Source organism: Lontra canadensis, unplaced genomic scaffold, assembly GCF_010015895.1.
Source record: "Lontra canadensis isolate GAN:19392208 unplaced genomic scaffold, GSC_riverotter_1.0 scaffold70, whole genome shotgun sequence".
Taxonomy (NCBI): Eukaryota; Metazoa; Chordata; class Mammalia; order Carnivora; family Mustelidae; genus Lontra; species Lontra canadensis.
The window spans coordinates 5150858-5166603 of record NW_022631064.1 but is presented as its reverse complement, the minus strand read 5'-3'; the positions used below and the strand labels follow the sequence as shown (position 1 = coordinate 5166603).

At 39.2% G+C, this 15746-nt stretch overlaps 1 protein-coding gene across 3 annotated transcripts in view; it reads right to left on the bottom strand.

Moving 5' to 3' along the window:
* TTC39B (tetratricopeptide repeat domain 39B) overlaps positions 1-15746 on the bottom strand; it is a 124013-nt gene that overhangs the window by 18560 nt on the left and 89707 nt on the right. For all 3 annotated transcript variants that reach the window (XM_032880565.1, XM_032880567.1, XM_032880566.1), the window contains 8 exons: positions 12195-12300; positions 10735-10800; positions 9176-9284; positions 8069-8136; positions 7919-7978; positions 6109-6270; positions 5400-5491; positions 106-232 (listed from right to left, as the gene is read on the bottom strand). In XM_032880565.1, the coding sequence (XP_032736456.1) occupies positions 106-232; positions 5400-5491; positions 6109-6270; positions 7919-7978; positions 8069-8136; positions 9176-9284; positions 10735-10800; positions 12195-12300 (790 nt within the window). The remainder of the gene's footprint in view (positions 1-105; positions 233-5399; positions 5492-6108; positions 6271-7918; positions 7979-8068; positions 8137-9175; positions 9285-10734; positions 10801-12194; positions 12301-15746) is intronic.

Sequence of the window (15746 nt, the reverse complement as noted above, 5' to 3'; positions counted from 1 at the left end):
CTCTCTGCCTGCCTCTCTGCCTACTTGTGATCTCTCTCTCTGTCAAATAAATAAATAAAATCTTTAAAAAAAAATACAAACAGTAAATAAAATAAAGACAAATACCAGGGCAGGCACGATGAGCTTCACAGGTGCAGGCAACGAGGCAGAGTAACGACGAGACTTTCTGACAGCAAACTTCTCAGTAGGGATAGATTTCCCTGCAATTCTCTGCTTCAAGCTATCCACCTGTCTGCGAAGAACCCAATCCCAACAAAAGGTCATTAGAACACATACGTTATTGATACCAGCAGATTTCATGGGGCGCTTCCCACACCAGCAGCATCAGTGTCATCTGGAGGTGTGTTCTAAAAGCAAATTTTCAGGACGCCTGGGTGGCTTAGTAAGTTAGGCGTCTGACTTTGGCTCAAGTCATGATCCAAGGATCCCAAGATCAAGCCCCATGTTGGGGTCCCTGCTCAGTGGAGAGTCTGTTTCTGCCTCTCCCTCTGCCTCTTCCCTGGCTTATGTGCTCGTGCATTCTCTCTTTCTCGCTCTCTCAAATAAATAAATAAAATATTTTTAAAATGTAAAAAACAATCCACAAATTTTCAGACTCCACCCCAGTGGTGGAGTGACCTAATATTAGTGACTCTAGAGCTGGGTCCAGCAATCTGGAGTCTAGTGAGTCCTCTAGGTGATTTAGATGTGTGCTCAAATGTGAGAACCACTGACTGACACATACTTCTCTCTAGTTAACTTGGCTAACCTCTGACTTTATCAAATATGATGAAGGAAATCTAAATAGAAAATTGACAATGAACCCCAATGTTTACAGCAGCAATGTCCACAATAGCCAAAATATGGAAAGAGCCCAGATGTCCATTGACAGATGAATGGAAAAAGAAGATGGTGTGTGTGTGTGTGTGTGTGTGTGTGTGTGTGATGGAATATTAGTCAGCCAACAAAAAGAATGAAAATCTTGCCATTTGCAACAATGTGATGGAACTAGAGGGTATTATGCTAAGCAAAGTAAGTCAAAGGAAGACAAATACGACATGATTTCACTCATATGTGGAATATAAGAAACAAAACATGAACACAGGGGAAGGGAAGGAAAAGTAAAATAATATGGAAACAGGGAGGTAAACCATAAGAGACTCTGATCTATAGGAAACAAACAGGGTCACTGGAGAAGTGGTGGGGGATATGATAATTGGGTGATGGGCATTAAGGAGGGCACTTGAAGTAATGAGACTGGGTGCTACCTCCGAAACTAATAATAAATGTTAATTAAATTGAATTTAAATTTAAAAATTTTAAATAAATAAAGATAAAAATTGGCAATTTCCATAAGAAAGCAGGAAAAGAATCCAAAATATTTACTTAGACTTTGGGTACTCAGAGAGAAGGGGTATATGATACATTTCATATTCTTATCTATTCCTACTTATTCCTGTCTATTTCCTAGGACACAGATCTATAAGATTATGTGTTTCAAAACATATCTGTCAATTAATGTATACTTAGAGAAAAGGTGTCCCAAACATAGGTTATTTTGAAAATAATCAGCTAAAGACATGCACCATATTTACAAACTCCTTCTTAAAAGCTAAGAAATCCCAATTATGAAATCCACAATCACACAAAAATGAGAGTAGGACAAAGAGACTATGTTCCCATAGCACTTTCTTACACACAAATTTGTAACTGCACCAAACCAGTTGCTGAGACAATATTCAGGAAAATAAATAGCCAATTACATCACTGAAAGAAAAAGTAAGACAAAACAACAGAAAAAATATTCCAGTAAGAGGACAAAATTGTGTTCAGTTCTTTCTGGGCACAATCTGGGGGTATGAATTTTAAAGCAGAACGCCCATGATTTGATGATCAGTAATACCAGTGGAAGAAGCAGTGGACCTGTGAAGTGGGGGTTGAGGATGTGGGACAGAAGCAGGCTTTATTACAGGATTTATTTTACAGGAAATCGTGTGGTTAAAAGACTGCAGAGTCTGTATGAAGAAACATTCACTGGCAACTCTTTCTCATTATCCCAACAAATTCATGCTATCACATAGCAGACCTCAAGCTTTCTCCTGAAAATAGGACTGGTGACGTGTTTCACCAAAATTGTGTTTTGGGTTTTTTTTTTTTTTAAAGATTTTATTTATTTACTTGAGAGAAAGAGAACGAGTGGGGCGAGGGACAGAAAGAGAGGGAGAAGCAGTCCTCCTGCTGAGCAGGGGGCCAATGTAGGACCCTTGGGATCATGACCTGAGCTGAAGGCAGACACTTAACCGACTGAGCCACTTAGGCGCCCCAGAAATTGTTCTGATATGGAGAAAACTTACTCTAATGTGGAAGAAACAGAGGAAGATTTAAAAGATTTCAACATATCTTAACAATTTTATTCCATTCCATTCCACCTGTTGTTTGTGTGAAGCGAGGACAGTAAGAGGTGACATGAATCCTACTATGGCTTCCGCTGATGTTGATTCTATCTATAGTTAGTACACATGGTATTTTTATCAAAAAGAGATTTTAGAAAAGAAGATGAAAAGTGGTCTTGGTCATATCTTCAGATTTGCCCTGACGAGTCTTGAGGGCTCAGCTAAGATATTATCTCTCATAACATGGGCACAGAATGCAGGATTCCATGTGAAAGATTTTGTCATTAGTTATGTTTGAAGAATGTAGCAGAGTTTTTCTGTTCCTGAACTTCCTCATCTCCAGTGGTCAGGTCCCCTCTACCACCACCTCCGGCCCCTGCAGTCCTCTCAGACCACACTTTGGTACCTGTATCTCTTCTACCTTGAAGCACAAATTCAAGCACAGCACTCTGAATACCATTCTCTTCGTTCTAATGCGGCTGTTCTAGTAAGATTGTGTCAGTCTACTTGCCCTTCAACCTTCTCCCTATGCACAGTCTTCCTCTCTCTCCCTGTCCCTCCATACTCCTGCTTCGATGGCCTGTCCTTTACCGTGGCACGCACTGGCTTCAGTCCTAAACTCCCTCGTCCACTGCCTGGTCACCACACTGGTCTGGCAAAAACCCAACCCTGGATGAGGTTCAGTGACCATCTCCCCTGCACCTGCACTGCGAGCAGACTGCTATCCCTGTAAATTCATCAGCACCCACCACAAACGGGCCCTCGCACTACCAGCCAGAGGCAGATGCCTCTGCCTCCAGTTTTGTAAAGAAAAACACAAGCTAGGAGATGGAGTGCCCTCCTTCTCATACTCCAGCACAGAAGCCTGCCTGCCTCTGCACCTATATTCTAGACTTCTTCCCTTCAGATACAACAGAAGACCGGGTCCTCCTCCTACATAAAACCATCCATGCCATCAGGGCTTTGGGATTCTAACTCCTCCTGCCCTTTCAGGACACTTACAAATCAGTTATCCCATTTCTCACTTCTGTGTGTAACTTTTCATCTGGATCCTTTCCAGTGGTTCTTGACAATGCTCACAACTCTCCCGTTAAAACAGGTGCTGACATGCCATCTCCCTCCAACCACCATTCTCTCACCTCCCCCCCTACCCCCCGCTCATAGTCAGGATTATCCAGGGACGCACTGATGCTCAACTCTGCATTTCTCTTCCTCAGCTACCTCAGTCTGACTCCCTCATCTACTTGAGGACCTTATCAGCCCCTGTTCAGGTTACCAATGATCCCTGCCGCTCTGGCTTATTTTTAAATGAAGACTGCGTTCTGTGAGACATGTTTTGAGTCACCCTTAGCCTTCCTTTTCTTTTGACCTATAAACAGCTGACCCTTGAACAACATGGATATTAAAGGCACCAACACCTCCCCCCCACATAGTCAGAAATCCACATATGGGGTGCCTGGGTGGTTCAGACTTAAGCAGCTGCCTTCAGCTCAAGTCATCATCCTGGGGTCCTGGGATCAAGCCCCACATTGGGCTCCCTGCTCAGGGAGGAGCCTGCTTCTCCCTTCTTGTGTTCCCTCTCTTGCTATGTCTCTGTCAAGTAAATAAATAAAATCTAAAAAAAAAAAAAAAATCCACATATAGTTTTTGACTCCCCAAATTAACTGCTAACTCCCTACTGCTGTCCAGAAGCCTTACAGATAACATAAACTGCTGATGAACACATATATTGTGTGTTGTATGTGTTAAATACCATACTTTTATACAATAAAGTAGCTAAAGAAAAGAAAATGCTATTAAGAAAATCATAAGGATGAGATAATACATTTTCAGTACTGTACTGGTCCAAAAAAAAAAAAAAAAAACCCAAAAAAAGTCCACATGTAAGTGGATCCACATAGTTCAAACTCATGTTGTTCAAGGGTCAACTGTACCTCAAATGTAGCATGATGTCTTACCAAATTACCACCTTCTGGTTCTTTAATGCGCAGTGCTCCTTCCTGCAATAGGGTCCTCTCTTGTGCTATTCTCTTGGTCTGAAACTGCACCACCACAGCTCCCTGCTGCCTCAGCAGCTCCTAGTCCACCTTTATACACCATCTCAACCATTACTGCCTCCACGTGCATATGCATATTTCTCTTCCCAGTGGGGAATTGGGGGCACTGTGGGTAGCATTGGTGATGCAAGTATTATCAGCTTCTGGCTTGAGAACTGTAGTCCCAGTCACCAAAAGAGGAAAGAATACTAAGTTTGTCCAGGAAGACTGAACACGGTAAGTTTAAAATGCTTTCAGGGTGCCTGGGTAGCACAGTTGGTAGAGCATCACACTCTTGGTTTTGGCTCATGTCATAATCTCGCAGTCCTAGGATCGAGCCCCACATTGGCTTGGGACTCTCTCTTCTTCTCCCTCTACTCCTCCCCACCCCTCTCTAAAATAAATCAATAAAATATTTAAAAATTAAGTAAATAAATAAATTTTTAAAATGCTCTCACATATCCAAGGAAAGGTGACAAATGGGAGCTGGCTGTATGGGTCAGGAGCTCAGTCAGGAAGTCTGAACTAGGATTTAAACTTGGCCTCGCTAAGATTTCCTAAGGTTGTGGCTCTAAGATATCAACCTTCAATAGCTGGATAAAACAGGATGAGCCTACAAAAATACTGAGAAGGAATGGCAACAAAGGCAGTAAGGAAAAAAATTAGTCATGTACTACAATTTTGCCATTATTTGTGTGATAATTTCACTGACGCCTGATTCCACGACAAGGTTATACCTGCCACAAGGACAGGAGCCCTGCCTACTTATTCAACACAGCAGGTGCTCAAAAACAAGGTTCCAGAGGATACTGATCTAAACACAGTTAAAAAGAGCAGTTCACAGCAGACCTTCTCTGAGTGTGGTTTTGAAGGGTTCCTGCATCGAATGAGTAGACATTAAAGAAGATATGAAGGTCAAGTATGGGAGAACACTCAGGGGAAAAGAAAGATATATTCAGGATCTTCGTTCTAGCAAGAGTTCCTGGCTCACCTGAATAAAGTCACTACATCCTCTTTCGTTGCTATGACAGCCTCCTCTGGAAGCATACTCAAAATTGCAGCTTTCAAGAACACATACGTTGCCTGGAGGAAAAGAAAAGAAGCAACTAGTTATAGGGCATTTCTAGGTACATGACATTTCTCTCTTGCAAGTCGGGAATGACCTACAAACCGTCTAGATTTAACACTTAAAAGGCACCAAAGAAATAAAAGGAAATGAAGTCTGACATTGCTGGTTCCTATTGAGAATAACCCTTTTCAGTTAATTTTGGCCATTTTCCTATTATACAATGGTAGCATTTAGGAGCAAGAAAGTACATAGAATGAACAAGAAATCATCTCATTTCTCCCAACTTCTCACAAACAGTTCAGAATTAATTTTAATTCTTGTGAAAAGCCTCCTCACCAGGGCATCATAAAAATCTACAAAAAAATTATCAAGACTGCTTGATAACTTTTTAAATGTAAATGCATTTCATCCTCAGAGATAAAACCTCTTTGTTGACGAGGACTGTTTGGAGGGCTGTTAGAGCATGTTGTGCTAAGGACCGTGCTTATAAGAAATAGGTACCTAATGCCTATTGACAAATCCCTAAATTGAGAAAGTAGGTTGAAGTCATACTTCTGAACAGTCCCAAAGAAAAAGCATCCTGGACACTTACTAGCAAACAGATAACAGCAACAAAAGCACAGCATTTTACCTTGGACCATTTACTTTCTTTGCAAAGCAGATCAGAATAATAATATGCCTCCATCCAGTTTTGTTGAAATACATATATCCACATCAGCTCCCAGTAACAGAGATGGTGAAATTGTTTCCATTCTTCTTGAACTGAAATGCATTTTCGAAATATCTCTTGTGCCTATAAGTCAATTGCATAAAGCTGATCATCCAGATATTAGACAAGGAGATAATAACCTAATGGAAAAATACATAAATCACTTTGTACAAAAAGAACAAAAGCATCTCTCATTAAACCACTCAATGTGATGAGATATGTTCCTTTACCTGCATGAAATGATACAATTAAGTTCTGCCTCTTGACTTAGCTTTGTGAGGGGGCTGTGGCACTTAATCATGTGGGAACAGTGAAGTTCCTTCCCAAGGAAGATATAAAATGCAGAATTCCTTTACCAAAGAGCTGAACATAAAGCCAGAACTCCCAGAACTTAAAATATACCTTAAACAAAGTTAAAGGCAGACTGGGAGAAGATATTACTACATCCACAACTCTCTAAAATTAATCCTTATCAACAACTACTTAATAAAATCCATATAAAAAGGACAAACAACTCAATGGGAAAATTGTCAAAGATATGAACAGGTAATCAGAGAAAAAGATAAACACGTGATAAACATACACATGAAGAAATTTGTAAAATGAAAAACATAAATTTAAAAATTGGATTCTTGGGGCACCTGGCTCAGTCAGTTGAGCATCTGACTTTTGGTTTTGGCTCAGATCATGATCTCAGGATCCTGAGATCAAGCCCCACGTCGGGCTCCAAGCTCAGCACAGAGTCTGCTTGACCCTCTCCCTCCCACTCTGCCCCTCCTCCATCCTGCTCTTGCACAAGTATGTACGTGCTCTCTCTCCCTCTCCCTGAAATAAATAAATAAAATCTTTTTAAAACTTAGATTATGTTTTGGTTATAACACGGGCAAAAATACAACAGATAATGTGCAGAGTTGGCAAAGTGCATTGGAAACAAGTATTCTCACATCTTTATAGGCATTTAGATGGAATAAATTTAGTTATTAACCTTAGTTAGAAGGTCAGCTTGGCTAGATTTATCAAGATGCAAACATCTTTGACCTACAAATCCTGATTATCAGAATCTGCGCATGGAAACATACACATAAGGATGTTTACAACAGCACAGTTATAGTAGAAAAATGTCTATCAATAGTGGACTGCTTCACTAAGTACCACATATCCTCCTCATGGAATGAAATCCAGCCATCAAAATGAATGAGGGAGATTTAGATATACTGACCTGGAAAGAAATCCAAGATGTAAGTAGGAGGGGGGGAAAATCAAAGAAAAATATATATGTTTGATTTCATTTGTGTAGAAGAAAATTATTTGTGAGTATACTTATATGAAAAGCCCCACAGTTGTCTTCTTCAAGAGAATTAGTGAATAATTTCCTCTGATGAGGAGTATGTGCAGTACAGTGAAGCTGTATCTTACGCAGGGGAGAGATTTCAAAGTCAATATGCAATACAGAAACGGATAAACTTTCTGAAATTCCTTTAAAGGTGCCCACTTGTATTCTGTATATTCTACTCCGAGCTGCCTCACATACTTAATGTGTAAGTAATAGACTCTATTCAGTAATCTACGTAGAGTAGGATACACACATAAAATTAAATTGGGGCATTTTGACAACATATTTTGTCTACGTTTCTGTCTAGTGCATATAGCTGAATTTACTTATATTGAATGAGTAGGACACAACTCCACCTGACAGACAGCTCCCCAAGTTACTCCCCCCACGATAAATTACCTCCTCCACATTCCCTTTCAGCAGCTCTATCCGGGCGTGATAAAACAACATGAGGGAGCCCTGGGGAGAAAGGAAGCAGACAGACTGATCAGTGGTCGGCCCTGCCTGACTGCTTATGGCTGAAACAAGCACTTGAAATTCTAAGCATACATTTGGAAACTGCTGGAGGAAGGGCGCGAGGAGATTCTCTGCTTCCACAACATTCACTTCTCCTGTACCTAGAAATTCAATAGGAAAAGCCTCAGTCTTCACGAAATAGGGGAGACACATAAAAGCAATTCTTTACATACTAGTAAATTATAGCAAACTCCTATTCGTGGAAAAGATAAGAACTGTTAATTTGGCAAGATAGGGCCCTCCCATAACTTTAGTTTAAGAAAAGCTTTAGGACCAACTAATTCTTAAAAATGGAGGGAGCTGGGGCCCCTGGGGGGCCCAGTCGTTAGGGTCTACCTTCGGCTTGGGTCATGATCCCGGGGGTCCTGGGATCAAGCCCTGCATCGGGCTCCCCGCTTGGCAGGAAGCCTGCTTCTCCCTATCCCACTCCCCCTGCTTGTGTTCCCTCTCTTGCTGTCTCTCTCTGTGTCAAATAAATAAATAAAATCTTAAAAAAAAAAAAAAATGGAAGGGGGCACCTGGGTGGCTCAGTGGGTTAAAGCCTCTGCCTCCGGCTCAGGTCATGATCTCAGGTCCTGGGATCGAGCCCCGCATCGGGCTCTCTGCTCAGAGGGGAGCCTGCTTCCTCCTCTCTCTCTGCCTGCCTCTCTGCCTACTTGTGATCTCTGTCAAATAAATAAATAAAAAATCTTTAAAAAAAAAAAAATGGAGGGAGTTATTGTTGAGTCCTAACTGGGTTTTCCGGTTTTAACAGCAATATTAACTTAGCCAAAAAATTTAATTTTCTACTCAAAAAGATATCTGATATGAATATGCTAAAACAGGTCACCTTAAATTTTACAGAATGTTTTTAGTGGAGAACAGATACAAAGTAGTCAGGGAAAGCAACCCTCCACACCCTCTGCCAAATGTTACTATGACAAATGTCACTATTTTTCAGCTTGACTCAAAAAAAAAAAAGAGAAAAAAGTAAACAGATACAGACTACTGGCTCTTGGTGATTTTCTTCCTAATTGTTTTAGTGGAAAAATAATTAACATACAATGTTCTATTGGTTTTGAGGTTACAATCTAAATTCTTTACTTACTCAGATGAAAGGTAGTCAACTTTCTATGACATAAAACATAATCCAGTCCTTACCAAGTATGAGGGAGATGTAAGTATGAAAAGCTAGTATAGTTAGGCAGCATAATGGAGATCTCATGCTTCTTCCTGATGCACCTTCCTGTAACTGCAGGAGGCCCAACTCCTGTGGGAAACAAATGCCTTTTAGAAGGAGAAAACATGATTGACTCAAAAGTCACATTCAGACACTACAGAGGCCAAGTTCTTGTATCTCCACCCACCAAGAAGGTGGAGTTCACTTTTCAAGAGCTTAGAACAGGGACAATGCCTGACCAGAAACAAACTTTACATTTTAAACTGGCATAAGATAAATTTCACAAATTCTTTCTTATTATGTGATTCTAGGGAAAGGATAAAGGCACTGCTCATTCCATAGAAATGTTGAATTTCTCTTATAAAAATATTAATTTATTAAAACATGTTGAGGATCTAAGTGCAATGCATTATGGTGGGTATGAAAAAATAGAGGGTTTTTTAAAAAAACTTTTTAAATTTAAATTCAATTAATTAACATATAATGTGTTACTGGTTTCAGAGATAGAGGTCAGTGGTTCATCGGTCTTATATAACACCCAGTGCTCATTACATCACATGCCCTCCTTAATGTCATGAGCAAATACAGGTTTGTCTTCAAAGATCTTTCTATCAAATAGGGAAGACACTACATGAGCACACGGTTGTACTAGAATATGGTGAACGTCGTAAGAAAGATGTATGGTTCTGAGTTAGGAGTACATAAGCCTCACTGGGAGAGAATAAGGGACAGATGGAGGAATAGCTGACATTTATCTCAAACCTAATGTACGGAGAGGCTCTCACAAGAACATTATTTGGGAGGCTGCCGGCTAGGGAGGATATCCAAGATAAGAGGGCAGGAGAAGCACAGAAAACAGAGAAGCACAGGACCCGTGGGGCGGGTGGGGGTGGGGTGGGGAGCAACAGCTTCAAATACTTGTTCTCATACAGTTCTCCAAACCTGCCCTCTTCACTATTAGGGACGGCTATTTCAATAAGGCAATCCTGGTAATAGCATATTGAGTGTTAGGTTTAATAAATGTTATACACTACAAAAACAGCCACACAGAAATATAATGAATGAAACAGGGAAAACAAAATTTCCTTGCTTAGTTTTATCATGAAACTTAAAAAAGTGCAAGGAAACCCAAAACACCATGACTATTTTTGACCCAGGTGAATCATAAAATGGGAGACATGGAAAACTAGCCTAATTTCCTGGTTTTACAGAACACTCTGTGGTTGCTAAAAGGTTAAGGAAGCATATTTTAAACACACAAGAGGACCAAAGTCCAGCAAGTAGCCATGTTAGTAAAACATAATTTTTAATCCCAGAACTTAGGTAACAAAGATTAAAAAAAAAAAAAAATTAGCTTTCAATAGAAAAACCATCGCATCTCCTGGAAAGCATGATCAAGACCCCCATGACTTTTTACTGTCCTGCAAACAAATTGTCAATAACTGTCATGCTAATTATGAAGATGTGCTGCACTGTCCTCATATTCAGTAAATAATGTTTTATCTTTCCCTTCAAAATTAAGATAAAATTAAATGTGTACCCTGTTTCCCGAAAATCCTATAAATTCTAGCAGTCTGATAATCCGGGCTGGTAAAAGGGAGAGCATCTGCAAGAAGAAAAAAAAAAAAGTCTATTTGTTAGTGTATCTATCTACAGATAAATATTAACCTCCAAACAACTTAAAGGTTTCATGATTCGATAATATGAAGTATTAGAACCAAGTCTGAACCACTATACATACATATCTCAATCATCACATATTGCACATATGGTTAATCATCACTTGTGAATTAATTTCACTTACCTAAGACAACGAACCTAAAAAATTAAAAAACCAACCAAACAAACAAACAAACAACAACAAGGACAGCAAAATCCCTGCCCTTTTCAGGACGCTGGAGAGAGAATACTTGCTCCTCTTACGTGCAGTGATGAAGTGCTAAGAATCTCTCAGTGCCCACTTGCAAACAAGACCCCTTTTTAACATCCTTTTCCAGAAAGCGAGGCTGTTGAATTCTGCATAATATGTAGGCACCACCTAAAAGTGAACAGCACAGCCCTCCAGTTGCTTTCTAGAACATCCCTGGGGAACAGTGGGGAGGGGAAATCCAGGCAGGGCAAAAGCAGGTCACCTGCTTGTTCACTTTGCCCAGAAGGAGAAATGGCCATGTGTGTGATTCTATATGGTTCATTGGCTGGAGCCAATGGTTTGGCTGTTTGGCTGGATGGTCAGGGATTTGAAAGGAATATCATTAGAATATTAATGACAAGGAAGTCTAAGGAAGAGTATAAACCTCTCCAGATGGGAAAAAAACATGAAGATATTTGTGTTGCAAGTGAATGTTCACCAAAGCCCGACCTCAGCAGAGGAGGATCTGAATAATCAAGGGAATAGGATGACCCGTGGTGACAGCCAGCCAGCCTCTTTCCCCAGACACCCCTACCGCTAACTGGGCTCATGAACAAAGTGGCCACGGTGATGTACACATTTATGTGTATTGTTCCCTTTTCCAATGCATTTTCTCATTAATTACAGTCAAACCTTAATAAATTTCAAAATCTCTAAATAACATATTATAATTTGACCAATATCTATTCAAACTTCCACCTCTCCCACAGCATCAAAATCATGCCTCAAGATACATGATTACTGCTCACCGATTTTCAATTCCAGAGCTACCATTGCTAAAGCCACAATATTTCTGATGTGGAAATGGAACCAGATTCCTGGCTCCTTGTTACCAAAAATGTTGCCAGTCCATTTAGCGTGCTGCCTGCTTCCCCTCCTGTACAATCCAAACCAACTCTAAGCATGTGCAGAAATTTACAACACATACTGGCCAAAGTTACCACTGGGTCACAACACAAAAAAATTCAATCCCACTCTAGCCATTTGTCAACCAAACCCAGGCAGATGTTCACACACCGTAGAGAAGGCTCTGGAAAACTTAGGTTCTGTTAAAAAAGCTTCTGGCGCCTATTTTATAATTATTTACTTACCAAATTAAAGGCACCTATTCCAAGCTTGACACCCCCTTCAAATTCATAGAAGAACTGTTGTTCATCTTTATTCTTCTGAATTACATGCAGGATAGAAAGACATTCTCTGGATTGAAGAAAAAAGTTATCGCATAAGTTTTATTATGACTCTGAAAATTAACGTGAAGTCAAAATTCACACGGACATGCTATAAGATAAATGTCATTAGCCAAAATGCTAGGTGATTTTTCAACAGAGGCAACTGTGCTGAGTTTAACCTTAAAGGCTACTTGGGTAAATAGTCATGAAGGAAAAACTAACACACCCATTTCTGCCCTGTTTATCAGGAGCAATCTTCCAGGGTTCAAACATCAGCACGCAGGACTCCAGAGCCCCAGGACCACAGGGCTGTGACCTCACAACTTTCCAGCAATGTCTCATAGAAGACTTCCCAGGGGTGCTCCATTCCTCGGTTCCTGTGCACGCTTAAGCAACCCTACTTTCTACCGAGTATCCGAGAAGCTACTGCCAAAAAGATGTGAATTTCAGTGTGATCACCGTGATCTCAAATAGACCTGATAAATTAGAGCTTGCAAGTAGGAAAGACTGAAAAAGGACAGAAAATTCTATCACTGCACAATTTGTCTTTCTTTTTCCTATTCCATCCAAGCAATTCTTTTCTTTTTCTCATTTTAATTTCTTTTCTGTGCCTTTCCCCCCTTCCCTTCATGTCTTCAAAAGGCAAATACTTATTCAGAGAAATGCAAATTGAAACAATGACAAAGATATAAAACTTGGTAATGAACAGGAATTGCTTACCAAATTGACAAATATATATTTAAAGGTAATAAGAAATAACCAGATATTAGGTATCACCTTGTGTAATATAATTATAAAGCATACAACTTCATTTATGATGTATTCTAGCCAAATTTATTTAACCTGAATCCAGAAAGCCTACAGATCTAATTTCCAGTTACAGGGAATATAAGGCTCTAGAAGAACGCTATGGAATAAAAGTAATTACACCCCCCTCCAAGCTCATATGTTGAAGCTCTAAGCCCCATTGTGAGGATATATGAAGGTAGGGATTTTTAGGAGGTAATTAAAGGTGGGGTCCTACTCTGATAAGACTGGTGACCTCAGAAGAAGAGAAAGAGAGATTATCTCTCTCTTGGCACTTTTAGGGCTGAGTGAGAAGGCAGCTAGCTCTCTGTCTATAAGCCTGAGCTCTCTCCAGAAGCTGACCACGCTGGCACCCTAATCTTGGACTTGCAACCTCCAGAACTCGGAGAAAATAAAATTCTGTTCTTTAGCAGAAACTCCAGAAAGCCATCAAGCAAATCCATGGGATATTCTGCAGGACAACTGGCTTGGGCTTTTCAACAACAATCATGAATAGACAGATGGTTCTAGAATAAAAGATACTAAATGGGGGTGCCTGGGTGGCTCAGTGGGTTAAGGCCTCTGCCTTCGGCTGTCATGATCCCAGGGTCCTGGGATTGAGCCCCGCATCGGGCTGTCTGCTCAGCGGGGAGCCTGCTTCTCCCTCTCTCTCTCTGCCTACTGTGGTCTCTGTCAAATAAATAAAATCTTAAAAAAAAAAAAAAAGATACTAAATGGACATAAACATAGGATGCAGGAGACAGTCCTGTGCTATGTCCTGGTACAGACATACCAGCAGTAAAAGAAACCAGGAAAACGTGAAGATAGACTCGAGTATTACATGAAATGAAGATTTATTCACATGGAAAAGCAAAGATCACTAACTGAAAAAAGCAGGTTACAAAAGAGTATGCACATTAAAAAGTACACCTATCTTTAGATTTGGATAGAAAATATTCTGAAATAATATATACTCAGTTTCGCAGACATCATCACTGTGTGAAAAGAATATGGATTCTGTATGTTAATAGCTGCTCATCTACCTTCTCTTATTTTCCTAAATATATGTGCCATTTTCACAATAATAAGTATTATTTTAATTTTTTTAATGGAAACTCAGTGCTGGCAAAGGAAAGAACAAATAGACATATTCATCTACTTTGGTAAGAGGTGGTTATGGTATGGAAATTGGCAAACTATGGGAACATAAGCATGTTCATTCTTTCTATTATTGTCTATGCTTATACCACACATAGAGTTGAGTAGCTACAACAGAGATCTTATGACCCACTAAGCCAAACATATTTACTATCTAGCCCTTTAAGAAAAAGTTTGCCAAGCCAATTATTTTTGAGAATGATTTTGCAATATATATCAAGTCTTAAACACAGGTGTACCTTTAACCCAATAAATCTAATTTTATTCTAAGGAACTATCACGGATAAACACAAAACTTACTTATAAGGAGAGATACTGTATTACTATTTATAATGAAAATGTATAAACAAGCTAAACTGGCAATAACAGGAAATTAATTAAGAAGAGAGTCACAGGATTGCATATATTTATACATACACATGGGTGGTATACCCACATAACGGAATGCTACATAGCCATTAAAATCCATGAACTAAAAATATTTAAGAATATTTAAACTAAATTTGTGACATGAAGTGAGAAAGGAAATTTCAAAATGACATGAAGAATATGATTTCATTACATAAAGAGATAATTATATATGCTCATATGCATGCATTAAGAATGTGAACATGAAATATATCAATAAGATGGCAGGAGGTAGAAATGATTTTCAGAATTCTTTTCATTTTTAATCAAAATATAAATGTTCTATGTTCTGGTCATAGATGATTGTTGTAAGATTTTCAAATAACATGGAGAAAGTGTAAGTGCCCTGCATGACTATCCCACAGAGAGATGGTCACTGCTAACAGCCTGGTACATAATCTTCTAGGGGGTTTTATGCTTTAGTAAGAATGCAAACTTTAAAAACCACAAATAGGACCATATAGTATATACTATCCTATGGGTTGTATTGATGATTTTCTATGAAAATGCATGAGAGCTACCTTATTTTTTAACAAGTGCATATTTTTCTATTTTATGGAATAATTTCTTTAACCAAATTCCATTATGAAATATTTACATTGTTTCCAAATTTTCCATATTATAAACAATGTTGCTAAAAGTATGCTTGTACATTCATCAAGTACTTTTCCTACATCAAGTACTGTAACTATAGTTAATCTATCACAACTATCCTTAGGATAAATTCTTAGAAAAGGGACTTCTGAGATCAAAGGTGATATACTTTCTTAATTTTGATACATATTATTAAAACATCCTTCAGAAAACTCTATCAGTTTAGATTCCCACCAACTTATGAGCTCCTCACACTGGCATTTGCCCTGAATCATTTATCACATTTCCATTTGTATTTTTTATTATGGTGTATTTTGCCCGATGAAAACTGAAATGTTTATTTGGCCAAGTCAGTCTTTTTGGTTCCTGATTTTATGTCACACTCAAAAAGGCTTCTGAAATTGACATCATGTATCTACTGATACGATACACTACTAAAAACACAATATCACTTGAATGGTATTCTTGCCATAGATGCAAAATCTGGATGGAATCATGAAGAAACATTAGATTAGTTCCCATTGAGAG